This window comes from Eubalaena glacialis, chromosome 9, assembly GCF_028564815.1.
Source record: "Eubalaena glacialis isolate mEubGla1 chromosome 9, mEubGla1.1.hap2.+ XY, whole genome shotgun sequence".
NCBI classification, from domain to species: domain Eukaryota; kingdom Metazoa; phylum Chordata; class Mammalia; order Artiodactyla; family Balaenidae; genus Eubalaena; species Eubalaena glacialis.
In genome coordinates this window covers 110,903,262-110,926,676 of record NC_083724.1, presented here as the reverse complement: position 1 = coordinate 110,926,676, position 23,415 = coordinate 110,903,262, and the positions used below count along the sequence as shown (strand labels likewise).

General features: G+C 36.4%; 1 protein-coding gene across 1 annotated transcript in view; it reads right to left on the bottom strand.

Annotated features, from left to right (window-relative positions):
- The window catches only part of ADAM28 (ADAM metallopeptidase domain 28), a 56,299-nt gene that overhangs the window by 20,797 nt on the left and 12,087 nt on the right, over positions 1-23,415 (bottom strand). Inside the window, exons 4-11 of the mRNA XM_061199418.1 lie at positions 22,732-22,810; positions 20,809-20,885; positions 18,994-19,186; positions 17,170-17,241; positions 16,206-16,277; positions 11,341-11,510; positions 8,673-8,757; positions 2,209-2,339 (exon numbers count right to left, since the gene is read on the bottom strand). Of these exons, the coding sequence (XP_061055401.1) occupies positions 2,209-2,339; positions 8,673-8,757; positions 11,341-11,510; positions 16,206-16,277; positions 17,170-17,241; positions 18,994-19,186; positions 20,809-20,885; positions 22,732-22,810 (879 nt within the window). The remainder of the gene's footprint in view (positions 1-2,208; positions 2,340-8,672; positions 8,758-11,340; positions 11,511-16,205; positions 16,278-17,169; positions 17,242-18,993; positions 19,187-20,808; positions 20,886-22,731; positions 22,811-23,415) is intronic.

Here is a 23,415-nt window from a genome sequence, read left to right as displayed (position 1 = left end):
ACAGCCTCTTTTCATTCCACAAATAACAATGAGGTTAAAAAAGCAGTAGCCAAGGGGAGTAGGGGGGAGGGAAGGAATGGGAGTTTGGGATTAGCAGAGGCAAACTATTATACATAGGATGGATAAACAGCAAGGTCATACTGTATAGCACAGGGAACTATATTCAATATCCTGTGACAAACCATAATGGAAAAGAATATGAAAAAGAATATATATGTCTATCTATCTGAGTCACTTTGCTGTACAGAAGAAATTAATACAACATTGTAAATCAACTATACTTAAATAAAATTTTAAAAAAATTTTAAAATGCAGTAATATCTGTGGGAGATAGCATAAGATATGTAACTGGCCTGCAGCCATATGCTATTTTGTGGAAGGGCATGGGAGACTAACCCTAGCTTGAATGAGCTGGGAGAGGAAATGAACACATAAAAGGGATTGTGGGGTTCTTAAAAACAAAATTCCAGGGCAGTTTTGCCTAAGGTGTGTCAGGAATGTGTAATCTCTTTTCAAAGACTCTCGTCATCTTCCTGTGAGAACATTCTTCTTTTTTTAAAAAAATTTTTATTAGAGTATAGTTGCTTTACAATGTTGTGTTCGTTTCGCGTATACAGCAAAGTGAATCAGTTATACATATACATAAATCCACTCTTTTTAGATTATTTTCCCATATAGGCCATTACAGAGTATTTAGTAGAGTTCCTTGCGTAATACAGTAGGTCCTTATTAGTTATCTATTTTATATCTAGTAGTGTGTATATGTCAATCCCAGTGTCCCAATTTATCTGCCCCCCCTTTACCCCCTGGTAACCATTAGCTTGTTTTCTACATCTGTAACTCTATTTCTGTTTTGTAGCTAAGTTCATTTGTACCCTTTTTTTAGATTCCACATATAAGTGGTATCATATATTTGTCTTTCTCTGTCTGACTTAGTTCACTCTGTATGACAATCTCTAGGTCCATCCATGTTGCTGCAAATGGCATTATTTCATTCTTTCTTATGGCTGAGTAATATTCCTTTGTATATATGTACCACATCTTCTTTATCCATTCCTCTGTTGATGGACATTTAGGTTGCTTCCATGTCCTGGCTATCATAAATAATGCTGCAATAAACATTGGGGTGCATGTATCTTTTGGAATTATGGTTTTCTCTGGATATATGCCCAGGAGTGGGATTGTATGGTAACTCTATTTTTAGTGTTTTAAGGAACCTCCATACTGTTCTCCGTAGTGGCTGTACCAATTTACATTCCCACCAACAGTGTACGCGGGTTCCCTTTTCTCCACACCCTCTCCAGCATTTATTGTTTGTAGATTTTGTGATGATGGCCATTCTGACCCATGTGAGTTGATACCTCATTGTAGTTTTGATTTGCATTTCTCTAATAATTAATGATGTTTAGCATCTTTTCATGTGCTTTTTAGTCATCTGTGTGTCTTCTTTGGAAAAATGTCTAATTAGATCTTCTCATTTTTTGATTGGTTTGTTTGTTTTTTTGATATTGAGCTGCATGAGCTGTTTGTATATTTTTGGAGATTAATCCCTTGTTGGTTGCTTCGTTTGCAAATATATTCTCCCATTCTGAGGGTTGTATTTTTGTTTTGTTTATGGTTTCCTTCGCTGTGCAAAAACTTTTAAGTTTAATTAGGTCCCATTTGTTTATTTTTGTTTTTATTTTCATTACTCTAGGAGGTGGATTGAAAAAGATCTTGCTGTGGTTTATGTCAAAGAGTGTTCTGCCTATGTTTTCCTCTAAGAGTTTTATAGTATCCAGCCTTACCTTTAGGTCTTTAATCCATTTTGAGTTTACTTTTGTGTATGGTGTTAGGAAGTGTTCTAATTTCATTCTTCTTTAATTACATTTTTCTTCTAAAACTTCTCCATTACCACCACCCAACCTGAATTCACTGAAAATGTGATAAATGCTAATGATTTTCTGAACCCAGATCTTGTGTAGCTAAGATGAGGATAAAGTGACACATCACCCCAACAGCAAAGAGACAGTATGTTTAAACTATGTCTCAGTTAATGAAAAACATTACACATAGATGAGGTACAAGGTAGTTTGGTATAGATACACATCCATGATTTTGTCCTGATACTGTTACTTAATAATTTGAAAGTTTGAACATGTCACTGAAGATGACAGCCCAGAGTGAACCCAAAACATGGATAAATAGCATCTTCCCAGAAAGGCTCACCTTAGTGCTCTGTCCATCACACATACTGTAGAAGGGCACTTGCAAGCATAGGTGTCATGAAACATTCCAAAGTTATGGCCCATTTCATGGGCCATGGTCCCTGCAACGCTAAGCATGTTGTGACTGTGGTCCTGAGGATGAGAATAGGGAGACAGATCCTCTGGTTTGCAAATTGACTTATCACTCAGGACATAATAAGTATTTTCACTGTAGTCAAGTGGAGTAGAGAGTCTGATTTTAGCTTCAGTCTCCTCACCTTACCCATCTCTTCTCCTCTCTCCTTCTCTTCCCTTCTCTCCTGCCTCTCACCCTGACTTTCTCTGCCTTTTTGTCTCTCTGTCTCTGTATCTCTTGCTGTCTCTCCCCCCCCCACACACACACACCCCTTTGGTACTGAATCCCCATCACAAGGCATACAGCCTACTCTCTGTTCTTGTCAATGGGTCCCTATAATGAAAATTTTTGTTATTTCCTGCCATGACGGATAATGACAACCTTTTTTTCAACAATAATAAGAAGTTAGAATTTTTTAAAACTGATTTACCTCCCCCCTCACATTCGGATTGTTTTTCAAATTCTTTCCAATTTATCAATAATTGGAGGTCTTTAATGTATTTAGTTCATAGGGATCTAGAAGTGCTCATGAACCTAGAACTTTAGAACCACTGGTATCTTTTTCAAATCTACTACTGCCAAGACTAGACATCAGTCAACTCCAGACTTGCCTTATTGCATGAAGTTCAGCTAGTAGCCAACTTCATTACCAGATTGTTTCTGATTAAAGGTGTTGGACCAGGACCTCCAAGTTATCCAGAAGCAATAAAACAACACTAAAGAATCATTGCTGGTTGTAATTTCCCAGTAGGGATACAGGAATCTGCCAATAAAGCCCACCCACAGAAAACTGATTCCCTTATGTACTTCATTCAAAGAACAAAATAGAGAAGTCCATCAGGCACAGTACAAGGCTGGCAAACAAGGAACACTTACGTGAGACAGGAAGTTAATACCTACCACTCACAATATTGTTGAGATGAACCTGGTAACCTTACTATCTATTAAGATGGAGTGTCTTCAGTGGGGACAAAAACAAACCAACCAATTTAAGAAAAAAAGAAATGTGTTTAAATAGACACTTTCCAGATTGCCTTATTTGAGGTTCCTTCAAATTTAGGGTACCTTCCTTTAAATAATTATTTTCATCACTTAAATGGTTTTTTCTACTGGAATTACCTCCATCCTCTCTTCCCCTTAAATCCAATCCATGCTTTGAGGTTCATCTTAATGCAACTTTTCCTGACCACATTACTCTTCATCAACAGTCCTCTCCTCTGGATTCCTACTGCAGTTTTAAGTCTATTGGGTTGGCCAAAAAGTTTGTTCAGGTTTTTTCCATAACATCTTATGGATGTTACTATCATATATTATTAACTATTGCTTTAAGTAGGCTAGTTTCTCTTCCAATTTTATGGTAGGCACTTTCAAGTTTTAAAATACATATTGTACTTCCTCTGTTTGTGATAGGAAGCCTATCATAAACCCAGACTCATAAGATATATTGGAGAGATATATACATATTCACTGACGGGAGAAGTAGCAACAACCTATAGCAGAACTGAAGACCTATTACAGATAGGGCACGAGTTTAACACACACACACACACACACACACACACGCACACCCCACGCAAAACTACAAAAACCTCTGCTCCTAAGAGAGAGGGGCAGACAAAAATCCTGAGCCTAGGATCCTATATTGATATCAATTGAGGTTTTCTGCCATCGCAGGAGGGCCAGGAAACTCTTTTCCAGGAATGATCTGCAAAAGTCAGAAAGCAGAGTTTTGCTGCCATTGAAAGGATGGAGGATCACTGAGAAAGCCTAACTGCTGAGACCCAGGGCCTGCTGAAAACTGAAATTAGACAAAGTCAGATGAGAATTCCCTGACCCCTGTTTCCCATCACCAGATAATAGAAAGCTGGACAGAGCATCACACCCAAATTTATTGTAGTCAGATTCACAATTTTCTAGAACCAATCCTAGAGCTGAGGTCACAAGGCAACAAGGCTGAAATCTAAAGAAAGACAGGCTGGCACCTAGTGGGAGAGATGGACATGAACTTCTGTTTACCTGGGGCAGACACTACCAGATGCCAGTAATAACTCATACAAAACATTAAAAACTGATGCGAAGTGAGAGTAGCATGGACATATATACACTACCAAATGTAAAATTGTCACCTAGTGGGAAGCAGCCGCATAGCACAGGGAGATGAGCTCGGTGCTTTGCGATGACCTAGAGGGGTGGGATAGGGAGTGTGGGAGGGAGACTCAAGAGGGAGGGGATATGGGGATGTATGTGTGCATGTGGCTGATTCACTTTGTTGTGTGACAGAGGCTAGTGCAGTATTGTGAAGCAGTTATACTCCAGTAAAGATCTATTTAAAAAAAAAAGTGTGGTGAAAACATCAAAAAAAAACCCCAAAAAACTGATAAATGTTGATTGTGGAATAGCAAGAGAATATGCAAAATGTGAGGAATTCAGACATAAGAGGAATTCCCACCTATTCACAGATTTTTCTCCACATGACGTCACTAAGTGAGAGTTCTGGGAAATCCTCCATCATGGTATTGACCTGGGGGAGCAGAACAGCAGTAGCAAAGGCATGAAACCCCTTCATGATCCTTCTCCCTTATCCTTGTAATGGAGCAAACATGACCAGCACCAGGGTGAGCTAAGTGCCTCACTTGGCTTACTCTAGTCCTAGCCCTAACTAAAGTCTTAAACTTCTGAGAGAAGGGCAACAAATCTTGTCACCCTTAAGGCACTGGTGAAGTCTCAATGCAACTGTGAAAAAGAAAAAGAAAGGGGAAAAAAAAAACCCCCAAACCAGAAAACCTCTACCACTGGAGGGGAGGGGCAGAAGGGGCAGGAATGCCTGCTGGGTTTACATCACTAGCCGTCTCTACCATCTGGCAGTGGGACAGGATCACTAGAAGGACCCACGCCAGAAACTAAGAGATGCAGGACTTGCCTAAGACGCAGCTTAATGAGAACAGAAAGGAATGCCCTCCTCCCACCAAAAGCCCAACAATCATCCAGTAACAAGTAACAACAACCTATTGACGGGAGACGGATAACAGCTTAAAGAGACTCCCTGGGAGGTGCAGTAAAGCCCTAAAGACGAATGTGGAACACACAGTGAGAAAAAATCTGGCAAACCATGCTTCATTCTAAACACAAAATAATGTGAAAGGAATGTAACATCTGTGATGTACTGAGGATGGCCATACCAACCAAAAAATCCCGAACCCAGCTCAACTCCTGCTAGATTGAGTCAAATCCTCACACTGAAGTCCTAGAAGAAGGAAAGAAGTGATCATTTCCAGGCCAAAAAAAAAAAAAAAATTATTTACCTCAGACTATTGCCTTTCACGAGATGCCTAACTTTCAACAAAAAATAATAAGGCATCCAAAAAACAAAAAGAAAAAACAATACCCTGCCAATCAACAGAACCAGACTCAGATTATTAGTGCTATCGGAGAGGCACTTTAAAATAACTATGATTAATATGTTAAAAGCTCCAGTGGAAAAGATGAATATCATATAAGACTGGATGGAAAATTTCAGCAGAGAGTTGGACACCATAAGAGAGAATCAAATGGAAATACTAGAATTGAAAAAGACATTAACAGAGATGAATAATGCCTTCCATAGGCTTAACAGTAGATCCGGAATAGCTGAGGAAAGAATCAGTGGATTTAATATTTCAACAGAAATTACCCAAATGGTAACACGAAGTGAAAAAAATGATACAAAGGAAAAACCAAACAAAATGAAACAAACAATGGAGATACAAGTTTTGTGGGGTAATATAGAATGATCGTACATATATGTTCAATTACTTATATGTAATTGAAATCCCAGAAAGTAAAAAGGATGAGAATGGAGTAGAAGAAATATTTGAAGACATAATGGCCTAAAATTTTCCAAAATTAATCACAAATACCAAGCCCCAGGACAAAGGAACACTAAGTAGGATAAATTACCTCTCCCCACAAAAACCCCTTAGTTATAACATAATTATAATTATAATCAAATTGAAGAAATTAAGGACAAAGGAAAAATCTTAAAATCAGAAAAAAAAAAAAACCCACACACATTAGAGAGGAACAAAGATAAAGTTTACAGCAGGTTTCTCGTTAGGAACTCCAGCAGACAGTGAAATCACTAAAAGTGCTGAAAGAAAAACACTATCCACCCAGCATTGTAAGCCCAGTGAAATATATATACGAAAATGAAAGAGAGATAAGGTCATCTTCTTAAAAAAATGCAAAGAATTCATGGACAGGAGACTTGTATTATAAGAAATATTTTTAAAAAATTCTTATGGAAGAAAAAATATATTATGCCAGATAGAAATTTTCTCTCTGCAAAGAAATGAAGAATGTTGGTAATGTAACCAAAATAAGCACCAGTAAAGATAAGATAAATGGAAAACTAATTTTTTCTCATTTTAAATTGCACGGCAAGATGACTTTTAAAGAAAAATTAGTAACAATGTATATTGTATTTATAGTATATGTGAAGTTAAACATTTGATAAAAATAGCACAAAGGATGGAAGGGCGTAATTAGAGGTGCTCCCTTGTAAAGTCCTTATACTATATGTGAACCAGTTAATACCATTTCAAGGTAAAACATACAAGCAGAGATGTATAATAAACCCCAGGGTAACCATTAAAAAGAAACAAATCAATAAAAAGCTAATAATGGAGATAAATGAATTTTTTTTTACATACTCAATCCTAAAAAGGCAGAAAAAAATAGAAGAGATGGCATAGGAAACATCTAGCAAAATGAAAGATTTTAATCCAACAATATCAATAATGATATTACATATAAATTATTTAAACATACCAAATAAAAGGCAGAGATTGTCAGATTAGATAAAAAATAAAATCCAAGTATATACTGTCTAGTAGAAACCTTCTTTAAATGTAAAGAAATACAGATGCTAAAAATAAAAGTAAGGAAGAGGTTGTATCAAGTACACTATAGCCACAAAGTATTGGAGTGATTATACTGAATTTGAACAAAGTAGACTTCAGAATAGGAATATTTCAGGGAAATAGAGGGACATAATATGATAAATGGATCAGTTCTCCAACAAGACATGACAACTCTGTGTATTCACTTTACAACAGAGCTTCAAAATACATGAAGTGAAACTTATAGAATTGAAAGAAGAAACAGACCCATCTACAGTTCTGCTTGGATACTTAAACACTCTCTCCATAAACGATTCAAAAGAACTGAACAACACTATAAGTCAACTTGACATAATTGACAATTACAGAACACTCCAACAACAGCAGGACACATTCTTTTTGAAGTTCATATGGGGTAATGACCAAGAACAAACCTCAAAAAAATTTAAAATATCAAAATTCTACAAAGTATATTCCCAGACTCTTATGAACTAAATTGTGTCCTGCCCACTAATTCATATGTTGAAGCCCTAACTCCTAACTGCTAACTCCTAAATGATTATATATGAAAAGAAGAAAACCCTTAAATTCACAATCTAAAATTCTTCCTTAAGTAACTAGAAAAAGAGTAACAAATTAAATGCAGAGAATGCAGAAAAAAATCAATAATCAAGACAAGAGCGGAAATCAATGAAATTGAAACTAGGAAAGCCTCAGTAAAGCAAAAACTGTTTCCTTGAGATCAATTAAATTGATATACCTTTGGCCAGACTGATCATGGGGAAAAAACCCCCCAAAATTACTAATATCATGAATGATAGAGGGAAAATCACTACAAATCCTACAGATATTAAAAGGATAGTAAAGGAATATCATCGACAAATATATGCCAACTTAAATGAAATGGACAACTTTCCTTGAAGACACAAACTACCAAGGCTCACTCAAGAAGAGATAAATAACCTGAGAAGTCCAATATCTATTGAAGAAATTGAAAATGTAGTTTAAAAATTTTCCACAAAAAAATGCCAGACCCATATGGTTTTACTGGTGAATTATACCAAACATTTCAGGAAGGAATAATACTAATTTTACTCAAATATTCCAGAAAATCGAAGAGTTGGGAGCACATCATTTTATGTGGCCAGCTTTACCCTGATATTTGCTCTAATAACAAAACCTGAAAAACACATTACAGGATAAGATAACTACAGACTAATATCCCTCATGAATATAGATGCAAAAATCCTCAACATATGTTATCATTTTGACTCCAGCAATATATACAAATAATACATTATGACCATGTTGGGGTTATACTGGATATGCAAGATTGATTCAACATTTGAAATTCAGTCACTGTTTTTTACCATGCCAAAGGACCAAAGGAGAAAAACTACATGACCTTCTCAATAGATGCAGCAGAACAGCATTTGACAGGCTTGAGCTGTAGAACCAACAGTTTAAACAAACCTGAACAATGCCAACAGAATGATACGGAGAGCACATTGTAGACGTGAAAGCAAGGCCCACAGTTGTTCCAGAAAATTCACTTGCCCTGCGAAAAAGAGAGAAATTGATAAAGCTTATGACTCTAAGTATACTTCCTATAGACAATTCATCCAGAACCCTAACTAATTAACAGAGAAACTCACATCGCAAATCATCACTCAATATTTCCTTCAGCGTTTGAGTTTGCAGAAGGCATTTTTTAAAATATGATGGCTTTCATACCACCTAAATCCAAGCATCTGGGAGTAATCACTTTAATATTTTATATCTCTTACTCATGATTCTTATATTTTTCATTGTGGAATTCATCTTTTGTCAGGAAATAAAGGGGGATTTTTTTTCTAACAAATGTTTTGCTTTATATATACATATGTATGTATAAATTTATATAAATACATAAATTAAGATGAAACATGTTTCGCTTTAATTTATATTCCCCTCATGTATTTTTATATATGTTTACTTTTATTTTAGCACTGTTTTAGCTGTAGCTTGATTTAAGTTTGGGCTCATTCTATAAGTATTTGTGTTATTGAAGCATTTATGCATTTGCAATATTTGTCCTATTGGAGAGACATTTGAACCACTTGCATTTATTTACATAGATGATATATTTGGTCTTTAGTAATTTTAATTTCTATTTTGGTTTTGTTTCATTTTTTCTTTCAACTTTTAATAAATCCATGTGCTTTTTTTGTTATTATTATTCTGTTATTATTGTCTGTTAAGAATCTGACCCTGGTTTGCATCTAGAAATTTGCAAGTATGCATCATTTTTAAAATTCCCTTAGTAAGTGCATTTACATAAAAAGTTGAACCTATATTTTCCCACTTATCAACATAAAGAATGGCAAGTACACATTTTGCCATGAAAAATGAGGAAATTAGAGAACTTCCTGCCACTTTCCATTCCCTATGGAGTTTTCAATATCTGTTATTCTGAAATGATATTTTGTATCATATATGATATTTTAAAGATTTATGGCATTTATATTCTCTTTTAAAATTATATTGTAAAATTATTTATACTTAAGTCTACATTTTTGTGGATTTAATTCTTACTACTAGCTCATTTATAAAAAAATAAAATCTTCCTCCATTATGGGATTAACTATTTTGGTTTCTCTTTTCAGTGGATAGAGTATATTTGGACTCTAAGATTCATACCTGGTTATGCCCAGGTATAGGTATATTTTGTTAATTTGTCAGGTAAATGGTAAGGCTTTCAATTTACACATGAAAGGACAATTATTTCCTTCCATCCTTATCTTTTTAGTTCTTTTATTCTGTTTATTCTGGTCTATTCAGGAAATCTACTCTTGATACTGGATTACTATTTTTTATCTATACATCTGTCATCTTGTCTATAATTTATATTTCTCTACCCTATTACTTCACAATACTGGATTCAACTACAATTTTAGCTTTGTCCTGGGACCAGTCTGGTAAGAGTTGAATTCCCTTACTACTCACTACCTTCAAGACCCTGGAAAATCACCAAACCGCTCCCCAAAATGAGCTATGTCTTGTGGTGGGCCCCTGAGTCTGGAACTCATCTTTCCAAATTAAGGAACTGTGGCAGCTAACCTTCAAAGATAACTCAATGAGCCAGCCTTTTGGTATTCATATCCTGTGTAGCACCTTCCCTAAAACTGGATAGGTCTATGACTTATTCTTGACCAACAGAATACACCAGAAGTGATGTGTGATTTCTAAGACTGAGTCATAACAAGCCTTGAAGTTTTCTCCTGGGCCTCTTAGAATGCTTCTTCTGGGGAAAGCTAGTCGCCTTGTTAAGATGTCCAGAAACCTGAGACTGCCATATTGGAGGAAGTCCAAGTTAGCCACATGAAAAGCTGTATATGCAAAGAGATGACCAGCCAGCACCCCAGGCAAGGCACTAGACATATAAATGAAGAAGACTTATTTTAAGTCTGGAAGTTGCGGGCTGATGCATCATGCGGTCATAGATACCCAGCACAGAATATCAATTAATTCTGACAGGACCTAGTCCACTTATTTCCCATGACACCCACTGTTTTCTTAGGTAGTGAAACTCAAGTAATTTTAAGTCACTCTTTGTTGCAATCTGATTCCAGCTGCAAACCATCCAGCAGACTGTCTTGAGGCATATGCTTAGCAGTCTTGTGTCATGTATAGCTGTTGGATTTATTTCCCCTATTTTTTAAATTAGTCACTAATTAGTCATTTTGGCAGGATGGTAGAAGTATGGGATTAGAATATCATGTTCAATTTTCCTTCTGTCCTAGAAGTTTGTCCTGACTGGTGCATAAAGCTAATCCATTCTTTTAAAACATGGAATCTAAATCCTTCTTGCCATTATCTAAACCTGCCTTTCCTTTCTGTTATACACAATCAAAACAAACACGCTTGTTATGAATCATTGCTCACTTACTAGCCTCTCTCTTAAAAAAAAAGAAAAAAGGAAAAAGAAATAGTGGGAACAAAAGTAAGAGTACGTGCAACATACGATCCAAATGAATACTTTTTAAACTTTAACGCTCTATGTGTAAACCTGTAACCTGAGATACCATTTGCTTTGCCAAGGCTTTGAAAAATGTCTATGGCAAATACCACAGAACATACAAAGGGAAAAATCTATACATACGTGATTAACTGAGCAACATCATGACGCTTTCTTCTTAGGAGGACACCCCCCCTCCATTTGGCAAAATTTTCCAAGGTGAGGCTTGCATTGGGGGATATCTTTATCTTATCCTTGTCATTCCAGATTTCCATCCCAATTAAGGCAACATGAGTATTGAGCTTTTTATAAAGCTGTTGAAAGAGAATAAATGGCAAAGTAACAACACATAATGGTGTTATTATCTTTTAATATTTTCAATGTACTTTAGATTTTGAAACTTATTTACAACAGCACTGTAAAAACCTTCTTTCCAAACATACTTGTGAAATGGAAGTTACCATCTCTTTTGGCAGACACTAGCATCCCCATTTGTAGGCAAGACAGACACCCTTAGATATTTCAGGTCTATAAACTCCCTTTTTTGGGACAAAGGGTCTAAAACTTTTCCTGCTTGCAACCTCAAAAAATATTATAATTTCCTGCTAGTAGTTCATGACTATGACTTTACTATAAATATATTTCCTCAAATGCTATGTAACTTCCTCAGAGTCATAATTTTTCAGAATTAGCAAGCTTGACTCGGTGCTGATTTGGACATCAGAAAAGGAACAGGCTACATGAAAAAGTCCTGCATATGTGAGTTACAATAAAGTAAGGGACCTCTAATACTTGAAACTGGACTGAACCAAATAATCTACAATGCATATAGAATAACCTTTAGAAATAACTAGTTAAGCTTATGAGACAATACACTTACTCTAAAGATAAAAACTTAAATTACTACTATAGTTTATAAAACTGCACAGTGTTGGTCAAAGAGTACAAGCTTCCAGTTATAAGATGAATAAGTTCTGGGGATCTAATGTACAACATGGTGATTAAAGTTAATAATACTGTATTCTATGCTTCAAAATTGCTAAGAGAGTAGATCTTTAATGTTCTCATCATAAAAAAGAAATGGTGGAATCCTGTGACGTGATAGAGGTGTTAGCCAACCTATTAGGTGAGCGAACCTAATCATTTTGCAATATATAAGTATATCAGATCAACACAATGAACACCTTACATTTGCCCAATGTAATATGCCAATTATATCTCAATAAAGCTGGGGGAAAAAACTACACAGTTACAGGCTTTCTCCTGGGGCAACTTTCTGCTGAGAAACCTGAGGAGATATTTTTTTTAAAAAAACGAGAAAAGAAGAAAAGTGTTGAGGAATGCAATTATCATCAAAAGCAAAGTAAAAATCTAATCAGATTAAAATCTTGCCTTTGATTTTTTTCCCAACTTCCTTATTCCTCTCTTCTTTATTTTACTCACCTGACAAAACTCCAATCCCAGTTAAAACAAACTCTCCCTTCTGTCTCTCCTCCATCAAGCCCGGAACACAGACAGGGGAAAACAAATGATGTTGGCTGCTTTCACTTAGAAGCCATGAGCACTAACCTCAAGTGGTCTGAACCACCCTCCAGCAAACCTGCTGCATTTCCAAAACCCATTCACTCTCACAACCTTCTATACATTTTTTCATGCTTGCTCTTCTTTCTCAAAAATTCTGGCACTTTCTTTTAAATCCTCACTTTGAGCAGATGTCCCTGCTGCCAAATTCATCGAAGAGCATAGATGCAACCAGAAGAGAATTTCCACAAGCTCCCACCCAGACCACCGACTGGTCTACACCTGTTCAAACAACCTGTGCTTCCCCTTCCTCACTATATGAATGAACTCTGAGCCCAAGGCCAACTTCTCCATGCATGCACTGGACCTGCCATCTCTCCCCGGATCAAAGAGATTCCTCCAACAATTATTCCATCTTTTTTGCATTGTCAGTGTTTAGCCTTTCGTGCAATGGTTCTCATCAGCATAAAAAGGATGCCTCATCATGGCGAGACCGGAATTTCTCCTTATGATTCTTCCTTCAATGACTTACGCCCCATTTCTCTGCTCCCATTTATAACAAAACTTCTGTATTTGCTGTTTCTAATTCCACTTCTCTCATTGTCTCCTGGACTCCCTGGAATCATGGCTTTACACTCCACAGAAACTTGCTTCATCCACGAGACCAATAACTTCTACTTTGTTAAATCCAGTGGCCAGTCCCTGGTCCTCAGAAGCATCTCACATCATTGATCATGTCTTCCTTTGATAGATTTTTGTTTCAAGTAGCTTCCAGAATAACAATCTCTCCTGGATTTCCTCCTATCTCGCTGTCTACTCCTTGGTCTCACCTCCAATCTCACCTCCTCCCCTCTTACTCCTCCTTAGAGAAGTACTTCAAGTATACATCTTTGTGTCCTTTTCCTACTTATCTACACCCATTCCCTTGGTGATTTTACAAACATTTTCTGCAAAGGTCTAGGTAGAAAATATTTAAGGCTTTGAGGCCATGTGGTCTTGGTTGCAATTACTCACCACCTTTGACATTGTAGCAGGAAAGCAACCATAAACAATGTAAACAAATGGACATGACTGTGTTTGAATAAAACTTTATTTTATAAAAAGGCAACAGGCCAGAGTTGGTCCACAGGCTACAGTTTGCTAACCTGTGTCTTATGCCATCTATGTGTGCTAAAGACATAGATTTATATCTATGGACCTGGACCTGCCATCTCTTGCCCTGAACTTCAATCTTGTATCTCCAGCATTTCCACCTAGAAATTTTTATACAAAGAGATATCTCAAAGTTGATGAGTTGATGTGCCCAAAATGGAAATCCTAATCTTTCCTCTGATAGATTTCCATTATCCCCCACCATTGTTCCCCATTCTTGAAGTTGCTTAGGTCAAAACCCTTGATGTCACCTGACTCCACTCTTTTTCTTATGCTTCTCATCTTCCACCCACCTCATAAACCCAGTTGACTCTATCCAGACATCAGATCTTCTCAATAGGTCCCCCATCACTGTCTTTTCTCAAGCCACCATCTTCTCTTGCCCTGAATTATGACACGATTCCCCTACCTGGTCTTGTTTCTGCCCTTGCTTTCCTTCAGTTTATTTTCAACAGAATGGCCAACGTAATCTTTTAAGAACACAGATCTGAACATGTCACACCTCAGCTCAGGCTTTCCAATGTCTTCCTCATTCATTAAGAATAACGAAGTGCTAAATACCATCTGATATCACTTATATGTGAATCTAAAATATGACACAAATGAACCTATCCACAAAACTGAAACAGACTCACACACATAGAGAACAGACTTGTGGTTGCCAAGGGAGAGGGGGGTGGGAGAGAGAAGGATTTGGAGTTTGAGATCAACAGATGAAAACTATTATATATAGGATGGATAAACAACAAGGTCCTACTTTTAGCACAGGGAACTATACTCAGTATCCTGTGATAAACCGTAATGGAAAAGAATATGAAAAATAATGTATATATATATATGTGGATAACTGAATCACTTTGCTGTACAGCAGAAATTAACATAACATTGTAAATCAACTATACTTCAATTAAAAAAAAAAAAAGAATAACAAAGTCCTTATGCAGACCCACAGGGCCTTCAGGTTCTGGCCACTGCTACCTTTAGATGTCATCTCCCACCCTAGCCCTGGCTTATTACAACCAGCCACAATGGCCTTCCCCTTATTCCTCAAACAAGGCAATCTAGGTTCTGCCCTCCGGTCCTTTGCTCTGCCTAGGGTCAGACTTCTCTCCCTTCCTTCAAGTCTCTACTCAAATGTTACCCTACTAGAAATGACTTCCCTGTCTAACACAGCACCCAAGATATCTCAATCTTTCTCCTCTCTCTCTCTCTCCCTTTCTCTCTCTCTTTTTAAAAACTCTGCTTTATTTTTCTTTATAGCACTTATCACCATCTTACATACCCTTCTTTTTTTAATTTTATTTTTTTAATTTTATTTTTTTACATACCCTTTATTTGACTTGTTTGTTTGCCTCCTTGAACAAGGATGCTAACTTCCTGAAGGGAAGGATAACTCCTTGAAAAAAGGGATATTTGCCAGTTTTGTCCCCCATTTTATTTCCGTTATCTAGAAGAGTACCTGACACAAAGTAGGTGCTCAATAAATATGGTCAGTTCTTGGGGCTCCTTAAGAGGAGTCAGCATACTCGTTGTGGTGAGAAGATGAGATATGACCTTGGTCATTGTATCCACCTTTGTTTTATTTCTATCCTCAGAAGATTTGCAGGACCACAAGTGACTCAGCCATTTCAACTAAGTAGGTAACCATATGTTCAACTAATAGGAAACTAACAAGATTTAAATAGAAGGGATATAAAAATCATTTTTTAAAAGTTTTTAGAAATTAGATAATAAAATCATGTTTAAAGAACTGAATCAACTGTTGTACAATGGAAATAAGCTTGGAAATCTAACCAATCTAAGTTCAAATCGTCTCTCTACTATTTCCTAACTTTGTGATTTTAGGCAAGTTATTTTGTATCTTAGAAACTAATTTCTTAGCTATAAATTACGTTTAATAATATGTTAGTGTTGTTCAAGGATTAAATGAGATTAGGTATTGAAAGCTGCTACTGTACCAGAGCTTGGCTTATTTTGTTTTTTGGTTGGTTGGTTGGTTGGTTTTCCGTTTTCTTCCTTAGATTGGTTTTCTATTGGGATTTGTATGTCAGCATTTTCTTACTGGGTTTTAGAAAAACAAAAACCATGAAACAAAACCACCTCCTATACCTTCATGGACCTGAGAATAGTGTGGTGAGTATGTGAGATACTTCTCTATCATGTAATATTAATATTCAATTAAGTTGCCAAAGTTGTGGTCACCCTTCAAGAGCCAGTAAGCAGTATTAGTCTTAGGACTATTGGCTTTTCTTCCCTGCTTCATGAGCATTCATAGAAACACCCAATGACACCACCTAGCAAATTGTTAAAATTACACTTAATAAAATACATCATACCATGTTGATGTAATTGACCATCTCAAACACCCTCTTTCTTATTTCCTCTTGATCTTGATTGTACTTTTTAAACTACAGACAAAATATAGACATTGACAGAAATGAATATAATTGGAAGGTAAGAAAAAGCAATTTCACTTTATTTTACTTATTATAATTAATGATCAGTTATAAAATTAACATTTAAACATTAAAAACAAAGCACTTCCTTATTTCTCTACCTAAATTAAAGCAGTTTGGGAGAAGAGATGATGTTTTGTCCCCTGAAGTACTAGCTCAGTGTAAAGCTCTAAGGAGCTATTGCAGACATATTTTCAGTTAAATACCATGGTTTCCTAAGCTGTGGAGCACTAGTGCAAGGAATAGTTTACTTATTTCAAAAAATATGAGCAGTAAGTGAATTTAGTATAATAAGAGAGGTCAAAATTTTAGGGTCTGAACTAACTTATCATAACACAAAATTTTTCCTTTTGAGAGCACACATGTGGACTTCAGGTTTAGAACAATCAATATATAAAATGCATTCTTATAAAAGAAGATTAACCATGAATATTACCAAAAAATCATCTTTTGCAGAAAATTCTATCCATTAGTTTTGTTTTTTTTTTATTTACCACTCCCTGATGAGCATAAACTTTAATTTACCAATGATTTAGCTACTTAACAGAAGACAAAGTGACAAAGGAATTTAATTGGAAAATAAGTTTGGGGCTCTTAAGACAATGAGAAAGGAGCATTATAGTGCAAAAAAATCAGTTTATGCATATCAAATTAGATGTACATTCCTTAAAAGGTAAGATCGTATCAGTCTAATTATATGTCATATTTCCTAGGTTCAAAACAATTTGTAAAAAAGAATAGCTCATACTCATTATTTTTAAAAACTTATCCATTATTTAATATCTTGCATAATAAATTTATGTAGTATAGCATTTTAAAAGACACATTTATCTGATATAATTACCTCACCACTATCCAGGACCAAAAAATATTCTATGTATTTATTTTGTTCCCAAGCCTTCTGGTCTTTGGATTTCTATAATAAACATAAAAAAGAAGATTACTAAGACAACATCTTTCTCTGCAAGAGTCATTCTTAAATTTTAAATGTGTAATTTTGTAAGAGTTGGTTGGTCTGGGAATGAAGGAAGACAATATTACCATTTTGACTCTAACTAACCATCCAGAATCATCTATAGACAACGCTCAGAATGTCAGAGGTAGAAGAGACATTGGTGATATTCTAGTCTGGCCCCTTCATTTTTACCAAAGAGTGTAAAGGATTACACAACTGAGTGCTAAAAATAAAACCAAAGTCTTCATATTTTTTGAACGGTAGACTTTCTCCACTAGCCTGCTGTGAAATAGAGGCACGTTAACTTCAGCATCTTCCTAGGGTTTTGTTTTGTTTTGCTTGCCTTTTATTCCTTTCCCAGTGAATACACCCTCCTTTACCAATGGTGCAAAGCCCAGAGCCACCACGGCACCCAGTCTGTCCTTTTCTTCTCAGCTAGTGCTTGATCTCCTTCCCACATTCCAAGCCTCCCTATTTTCAGTTTCTTTCTCTCCACAAAACGAAACAAAAACAAAAACCATGTTTCACAGTAGATTTTTTACTGACCTGGGTTCTTGAACTCTTTAATAATAGAAATTGATAAGAGGCCAGACGAGAAATTCAGACAAGGGTTAGATGCATGAAATAGGTAGCTACTTGTAACGGTCTGGCCTCTAAAGGCAAAGGCTGGAGATATACATTTGATGGTAATTAGTGCAGAGTTCCTATTTAAATAAGACATAGCACTGGATGAGATTACCTAGGAAGAATGTGTAGATAAAGTAAAGAATGGGACCTAGTATTGAGTTACATGAGGCCTCTAATATTTAGTGGTCCATCAGAGGTGGGATAACAGTGAGAGGAACGGAGAAGGAGTAGCAAAACCAAACAATAAGATGTCATGAGAGCGAGGTTATTTGCACACAGTTACCAAGGAATTGAGACAGAAAGACTAGAGGCCTGGACCAAGCTAAACCAGGAGATCAACATTCATAGGAACATATAGCTCTGAGTGATTCTCCTGGACCCTTAGATATCATACCGCTGGTAGAATTTAAACCCATAGCAAATTGAACCCAGCAGAGATTCTATTTTATTCAAACCTATTCTGTCCAGTGCTTATGCATTCTGAGAACATGTATCAATAGAAGAGATGATTGGATGTGAAGTGTATCCTAAAGAAAATGAAGGTAATAATGACAAAGTTTTTGTGTATGTATTTTATAGTTTCAAACACAAGCAATATTCATTTTCCTTCTGTGACCAGAAGTTGAATTCCAGGTATGAAAGAATATTCTAAGTTCCTGTGGGAAGATCTGATATTTATTTTGCTCACTGCTATATCCCCAGCACCTATGGCAGTACTTTAAGAAAGATTTATTGAATAAATTCATTCATGGAGACAGCAGGGTATTTTATCTCAAAGCAGTAATAATACTTTACACCTTTGTTGTATGTTGTAGCATCGTGATAGTTGTCTGCTTCTAGGAGGCCAGCATTATATCTATGCATCTTTTTAACCCTTGCACACAACATGTTGTTAATAATAGTTGATCCTTACACACTCATTAAATAAATCATCAATGTACAGTAAGGTTTTAATGTCTCTGTAACCTACTAGTTTCAACAATGACTGTAAAGTTTCAGTCAGTTGGAACTACTAAGACTGGAACCCAGAGCAGCCAGGATGAGATACATGAGAGCACTGCAAATAAAAAATAAAAGTAGGCATACAACAAGTCTGGTGGCCGATGGGACTGCATTCTGATGAATTTCAGGTACCCATAACATGTCATCCATCCCACAGTTGCTGTTAGTCTTCTGTTCATCAGGATCGTGCTTGAAGAGTGCATGTTCCTGTTCATCCTGATTTGTGGGGCTTAAAGGTTCAATGAAGTACTTTTGATCTCCCTGACTGAAGTAACCCCTGAAAAACACAAGAATCTAAGCTTCCTAAAAATATTCCAGTTCTGAGCACTAAAGACTTGTCGACTTCAAAAAATGACCAATGCCAAAGCATTCCAAGCTCATGGCAGTAAAATATAGTATAACATTATAGACGAAGAGACCCTTAGAGATTACCTAAACTTATTTTCTCTATGAGGAAATTGGACTAGTTGGCGAGAAGTAACTACTGCAGTCATATAGCTAACCTGTGTCAGAACTGGTGCTAGAATGGAAAATTCCTGACTCTCAGTCAAGTGTCCTTCCGATTCTCATGCCTGGTCTGCTCTAAAGATACACCGACAATAAAAGAGACTTTGAAGTCTTATAAATAGGGTTAAACTTCTGGGTCTATCACTTATTATCCGTGATACCATGGGAAAATGACTTAAACTCACATAGCCTCAGTTCTCCACCTCTAAAATGGGAATAATAATACCTACCTAATAGGATAGTTGTAAAGATTGAAGGAGATGATACGTAAGGCACATAATCAATGAATATTATCAATTTCTTCTCGATTCTGTCTGCTGAAGCCCTGAGCTAAGATTCATTTAACCATGAATTAGGGAGCACCATTATTCATTAGACATTGGAGCAAGGGCATAAGGTAAAAGGAAAAGAGTCGTGGTCTCTCATCTCATGGAGCTTATATTCAAATGAGGAAGATGGATGTGGATCGAATAATCACATTTGATCCACAAATATATACAATTATATGATGTATACGTAATACATGCAATTATGGCAGATAGTTGCTAGGAAGAAAAAGTCTGAGAATATATAGCAGGGAGACTGAACTAAGCATACATGGAAGTAGAAGAGTGGATTGGGGAAATAAGTTAGGTGATTTATTGCAATAGACTGCCTAAAGGATCATGGCAGTTTGGACTAGGATGTGGCAGTAGAGAGAGAATGTAGTGAATAATCTCAGGGAATATTTAGAACATATAATCAATAGGGTTTGTTAAATGGATTGAAAATGCGTATTTGAAAGGCAAGAAGTCATCAAGGAACCTAGGTTTCTGGATTAGGTGGTTGGTTGACTCTATCTTTTATTGAGTTAGCAAACACTGGGAAAACACCACATTAGGGAGAATATCATTAGTTTGATTTGGAGTATATTAAGATTGAGATTTCCTTAAGATATCCAGATACGGAGAGATATGGAGATATGGAAGAGGAAGTGAGATAATGAAGTCTGGGCATCAGAAGAGATATCTTACTGTAGACAAATACATGACAAGTCATTAACATCCCGAAAGAAATGGATGTCATAGACATGGATTGGGCACACTAGAGAGAGTTTTGAGTGAAGAGAGGTGCTCCCATTCCCTAAAGGTTCTGACTCTAAAACTGGGACTCGAAAACCTATATTTTGAAAACAAGCAAACAAACAAAAACAACTCTGCAAGCAATTCAGAGGGGTAATTTACAAACTACTACCAAGAAAAGCCATGTTTCCTTCAAATTTCAAAATTTTTGAACCCTTAGAATTCATACTCAACTATAGTATAATTTATTATATTTGAGATTCTTTAGGTAATTAACACACACACACACACCCATCATCACAGGTACATACAAACCATTATGAAGCCTTACCTTAGACCCCTACATGTGCTGATACTAGCATCAGAAACTTTTTCATTAATGATGTGTCCTTGGTAATAACAGTCATCCTAGAGAAAAGGGAAAAGGGGTTTGACAAAGGAAAAGTGTGCATGTATTTTAGACCCGCTACTAATTTTGAATTTGAAATCTTGAAACAAGATCTGTAATGTTTTCAAATCATTTTATGCTGAACAACAGTCAATTCGAGATGTAAAAAAATTTTTTTTAAATTTATTTTCTTTCTTTCCTTTTTGGCTGCATCGGGTCTTAGTTGCAGCACGCAGGATCATCGTTGAGGCATGCAGGATCTTTCGTTGCGGTGTGCTGGCTTCTCTCTAGTTGTGGTGTGTGGGCTCTCTAGTTGAGGCATGCGAGCTCAGTAGTTGTGGCATGCAGGATTAGTTGCCACACGGCATGTGGGATCTTAGTCCCCCGACCAGGGATCAAACCCTCATCCCCTGCATTGGAAGGTGGATTCTTTACCACTGGACGACCAGGGAAATCTCCCTAAAAAAAATTTTTTTTAAAGCAGCCTTTTGTGGTTAAAATCTTTACTATTTAGCTAATGATACCAAATGCTTAGGGGGCATTAACTAAACACTGTTGTAAATTTTGTTGTTGCAGAAGAAGGATAACAGGGATGAATACAGTCTGGGAAAAAACCAACTCACAGGTATAAGTTTAAAACCTGAGCCCCCAAAACACCAGACATTCATTCTTTCCCTTGGCTAATTGCTCATTAAATTTTCCTAACACTGATGAGCTCTTTCCAATGAATGGATTATTCAGTTTGTGTTGTTATTTCTTGATTTATCCAAAGAGTGCCACCAGACTAACTAGATTAGTTTAACATCCCTGTATCCACTCGAAGCAAAATGCTCAATCTTAGCACTTTTTCACATGGATGAACTTCAGTCAAATTCACCTTTCTACTTTCGAACAGGTGAGGTATTGGCCCACATAAACCTCTGTGCATTGCTATGGAAGAAAATGTTTGAAAAACTTCCTCGGAATAGATGGCAAGGATAAAACACTCGTCATACCACTTCATCCTGTCTTCTTCTCTGAATAAGAGTCCAGAGTGGAAATTATTTAGGGAAAACATAGAATTCTACAATTCTACCACTGAGGAAATAGTCTTGAGTTTGAGAGACTACATGATCCTGAGAGGTGATTGGCACTGAGTAAGAACACCAGATACATTTAATTCTTTACTTTTCAAATGAAAATAAGAAGCTCTTTCTGCCCACTCTCCTATAAGGAGTCCTTAAAGGCTGGAAAGGGTTACCATGGTGGTCAAGGAATACATTTGTTCTTGTCAAACTGTAAAAATGTTAGAGGATCTATTAAGAAATTACTACTGTTTCTGTTTTGTAAATAAGTTCATTTGTATCATTTTTTTTTAGATTCCACATGTAAGTGATATCTTATGGTATTTATCTTTCTCTGTCTGACTTACTTCACTTAGTATGATAATCTAGGTCCATCCATGTTGCTGCAAATGGGATTTTTTCATTCTTTTTTATGACTGAGTAATATTCCATAGTATATAGGTACCACATCTTATATACACTGCTATATATAAAATAGATAATCAATCAACAAGGACCTACTGTATAGCACAGGGAACTCTACTCAGTATTCCATAATAAGCTATATGGGAAAAGAATCTGGAAAAGAACAGATATATGTATATGTATAACTGAATCACTTTGCTGTACACCTGAAACTGACACAATATTGTAAATCAACTATACTCCGATATAAAATAAAAATTAAAAAAAAGAAATTACTACTGCTGAAAAAAACATCGTTGCTATAACACCATTTCACTTTCACTAATTAGCAATGACACTGCCTTGAGTGTGTGGGTCACATGTCAATTAGCAATGAATTTAGGATACTCTGTCTTACCATGATCTGTGGGCTCGTGGTGACCTCCTTTCCAGTGGAATTATAATATGTTTCCGTGTAGCCTGGTGCAAGGAGACCCCTGGGGGTGGGGGGAAAATGTCATGTTTACTCATGCTAATTGCAAAGTCCAGTGATCAAAGCGAGAGCTTTCCCTGGGTGTGGAGAAAAGTTTTACCTCTTAGCCCCTCAGGACAAATCCAAGGGTGAAAGGGATGTTTAAACTGGAGAGAGCGGGAAGGGCAGGGACATTCCTGAGTAGTGTGGAACAATGTCTGTTTCCTCATCAGACTCTGTACGTTTGTCTGAGGAGAGATTTGAGGAAGAAATAGAACTGAGTAGGGCAAAGTTGATAAAAATGACTGAAAAGAGCAATGTTCTTCCCCACAGCTAAGGATGACTGCCTTTTTCACCCAGTCCTTGTCAGTTACCAGTAACTGTTAACAGTTGCAGCAGTGGAAAGTGTATTGAAAATTGATTTGCACTTGGTAGTTTGGGCTCTTTCAGCATTCTCACTGAGCTTCTTAAAGTTCTTTCAATTATCCACCAGCAAATAGGAGTCTGAATATATATATATATATTTTAATTTTTTATTTATTTATTTTTAATTTATTTATGGTTGTGTTGGGTCTTCGTTTCTGTGCGAGGGCTTTCTCTAGTTGTGGCAAGTGGGGACCACTCTTCATC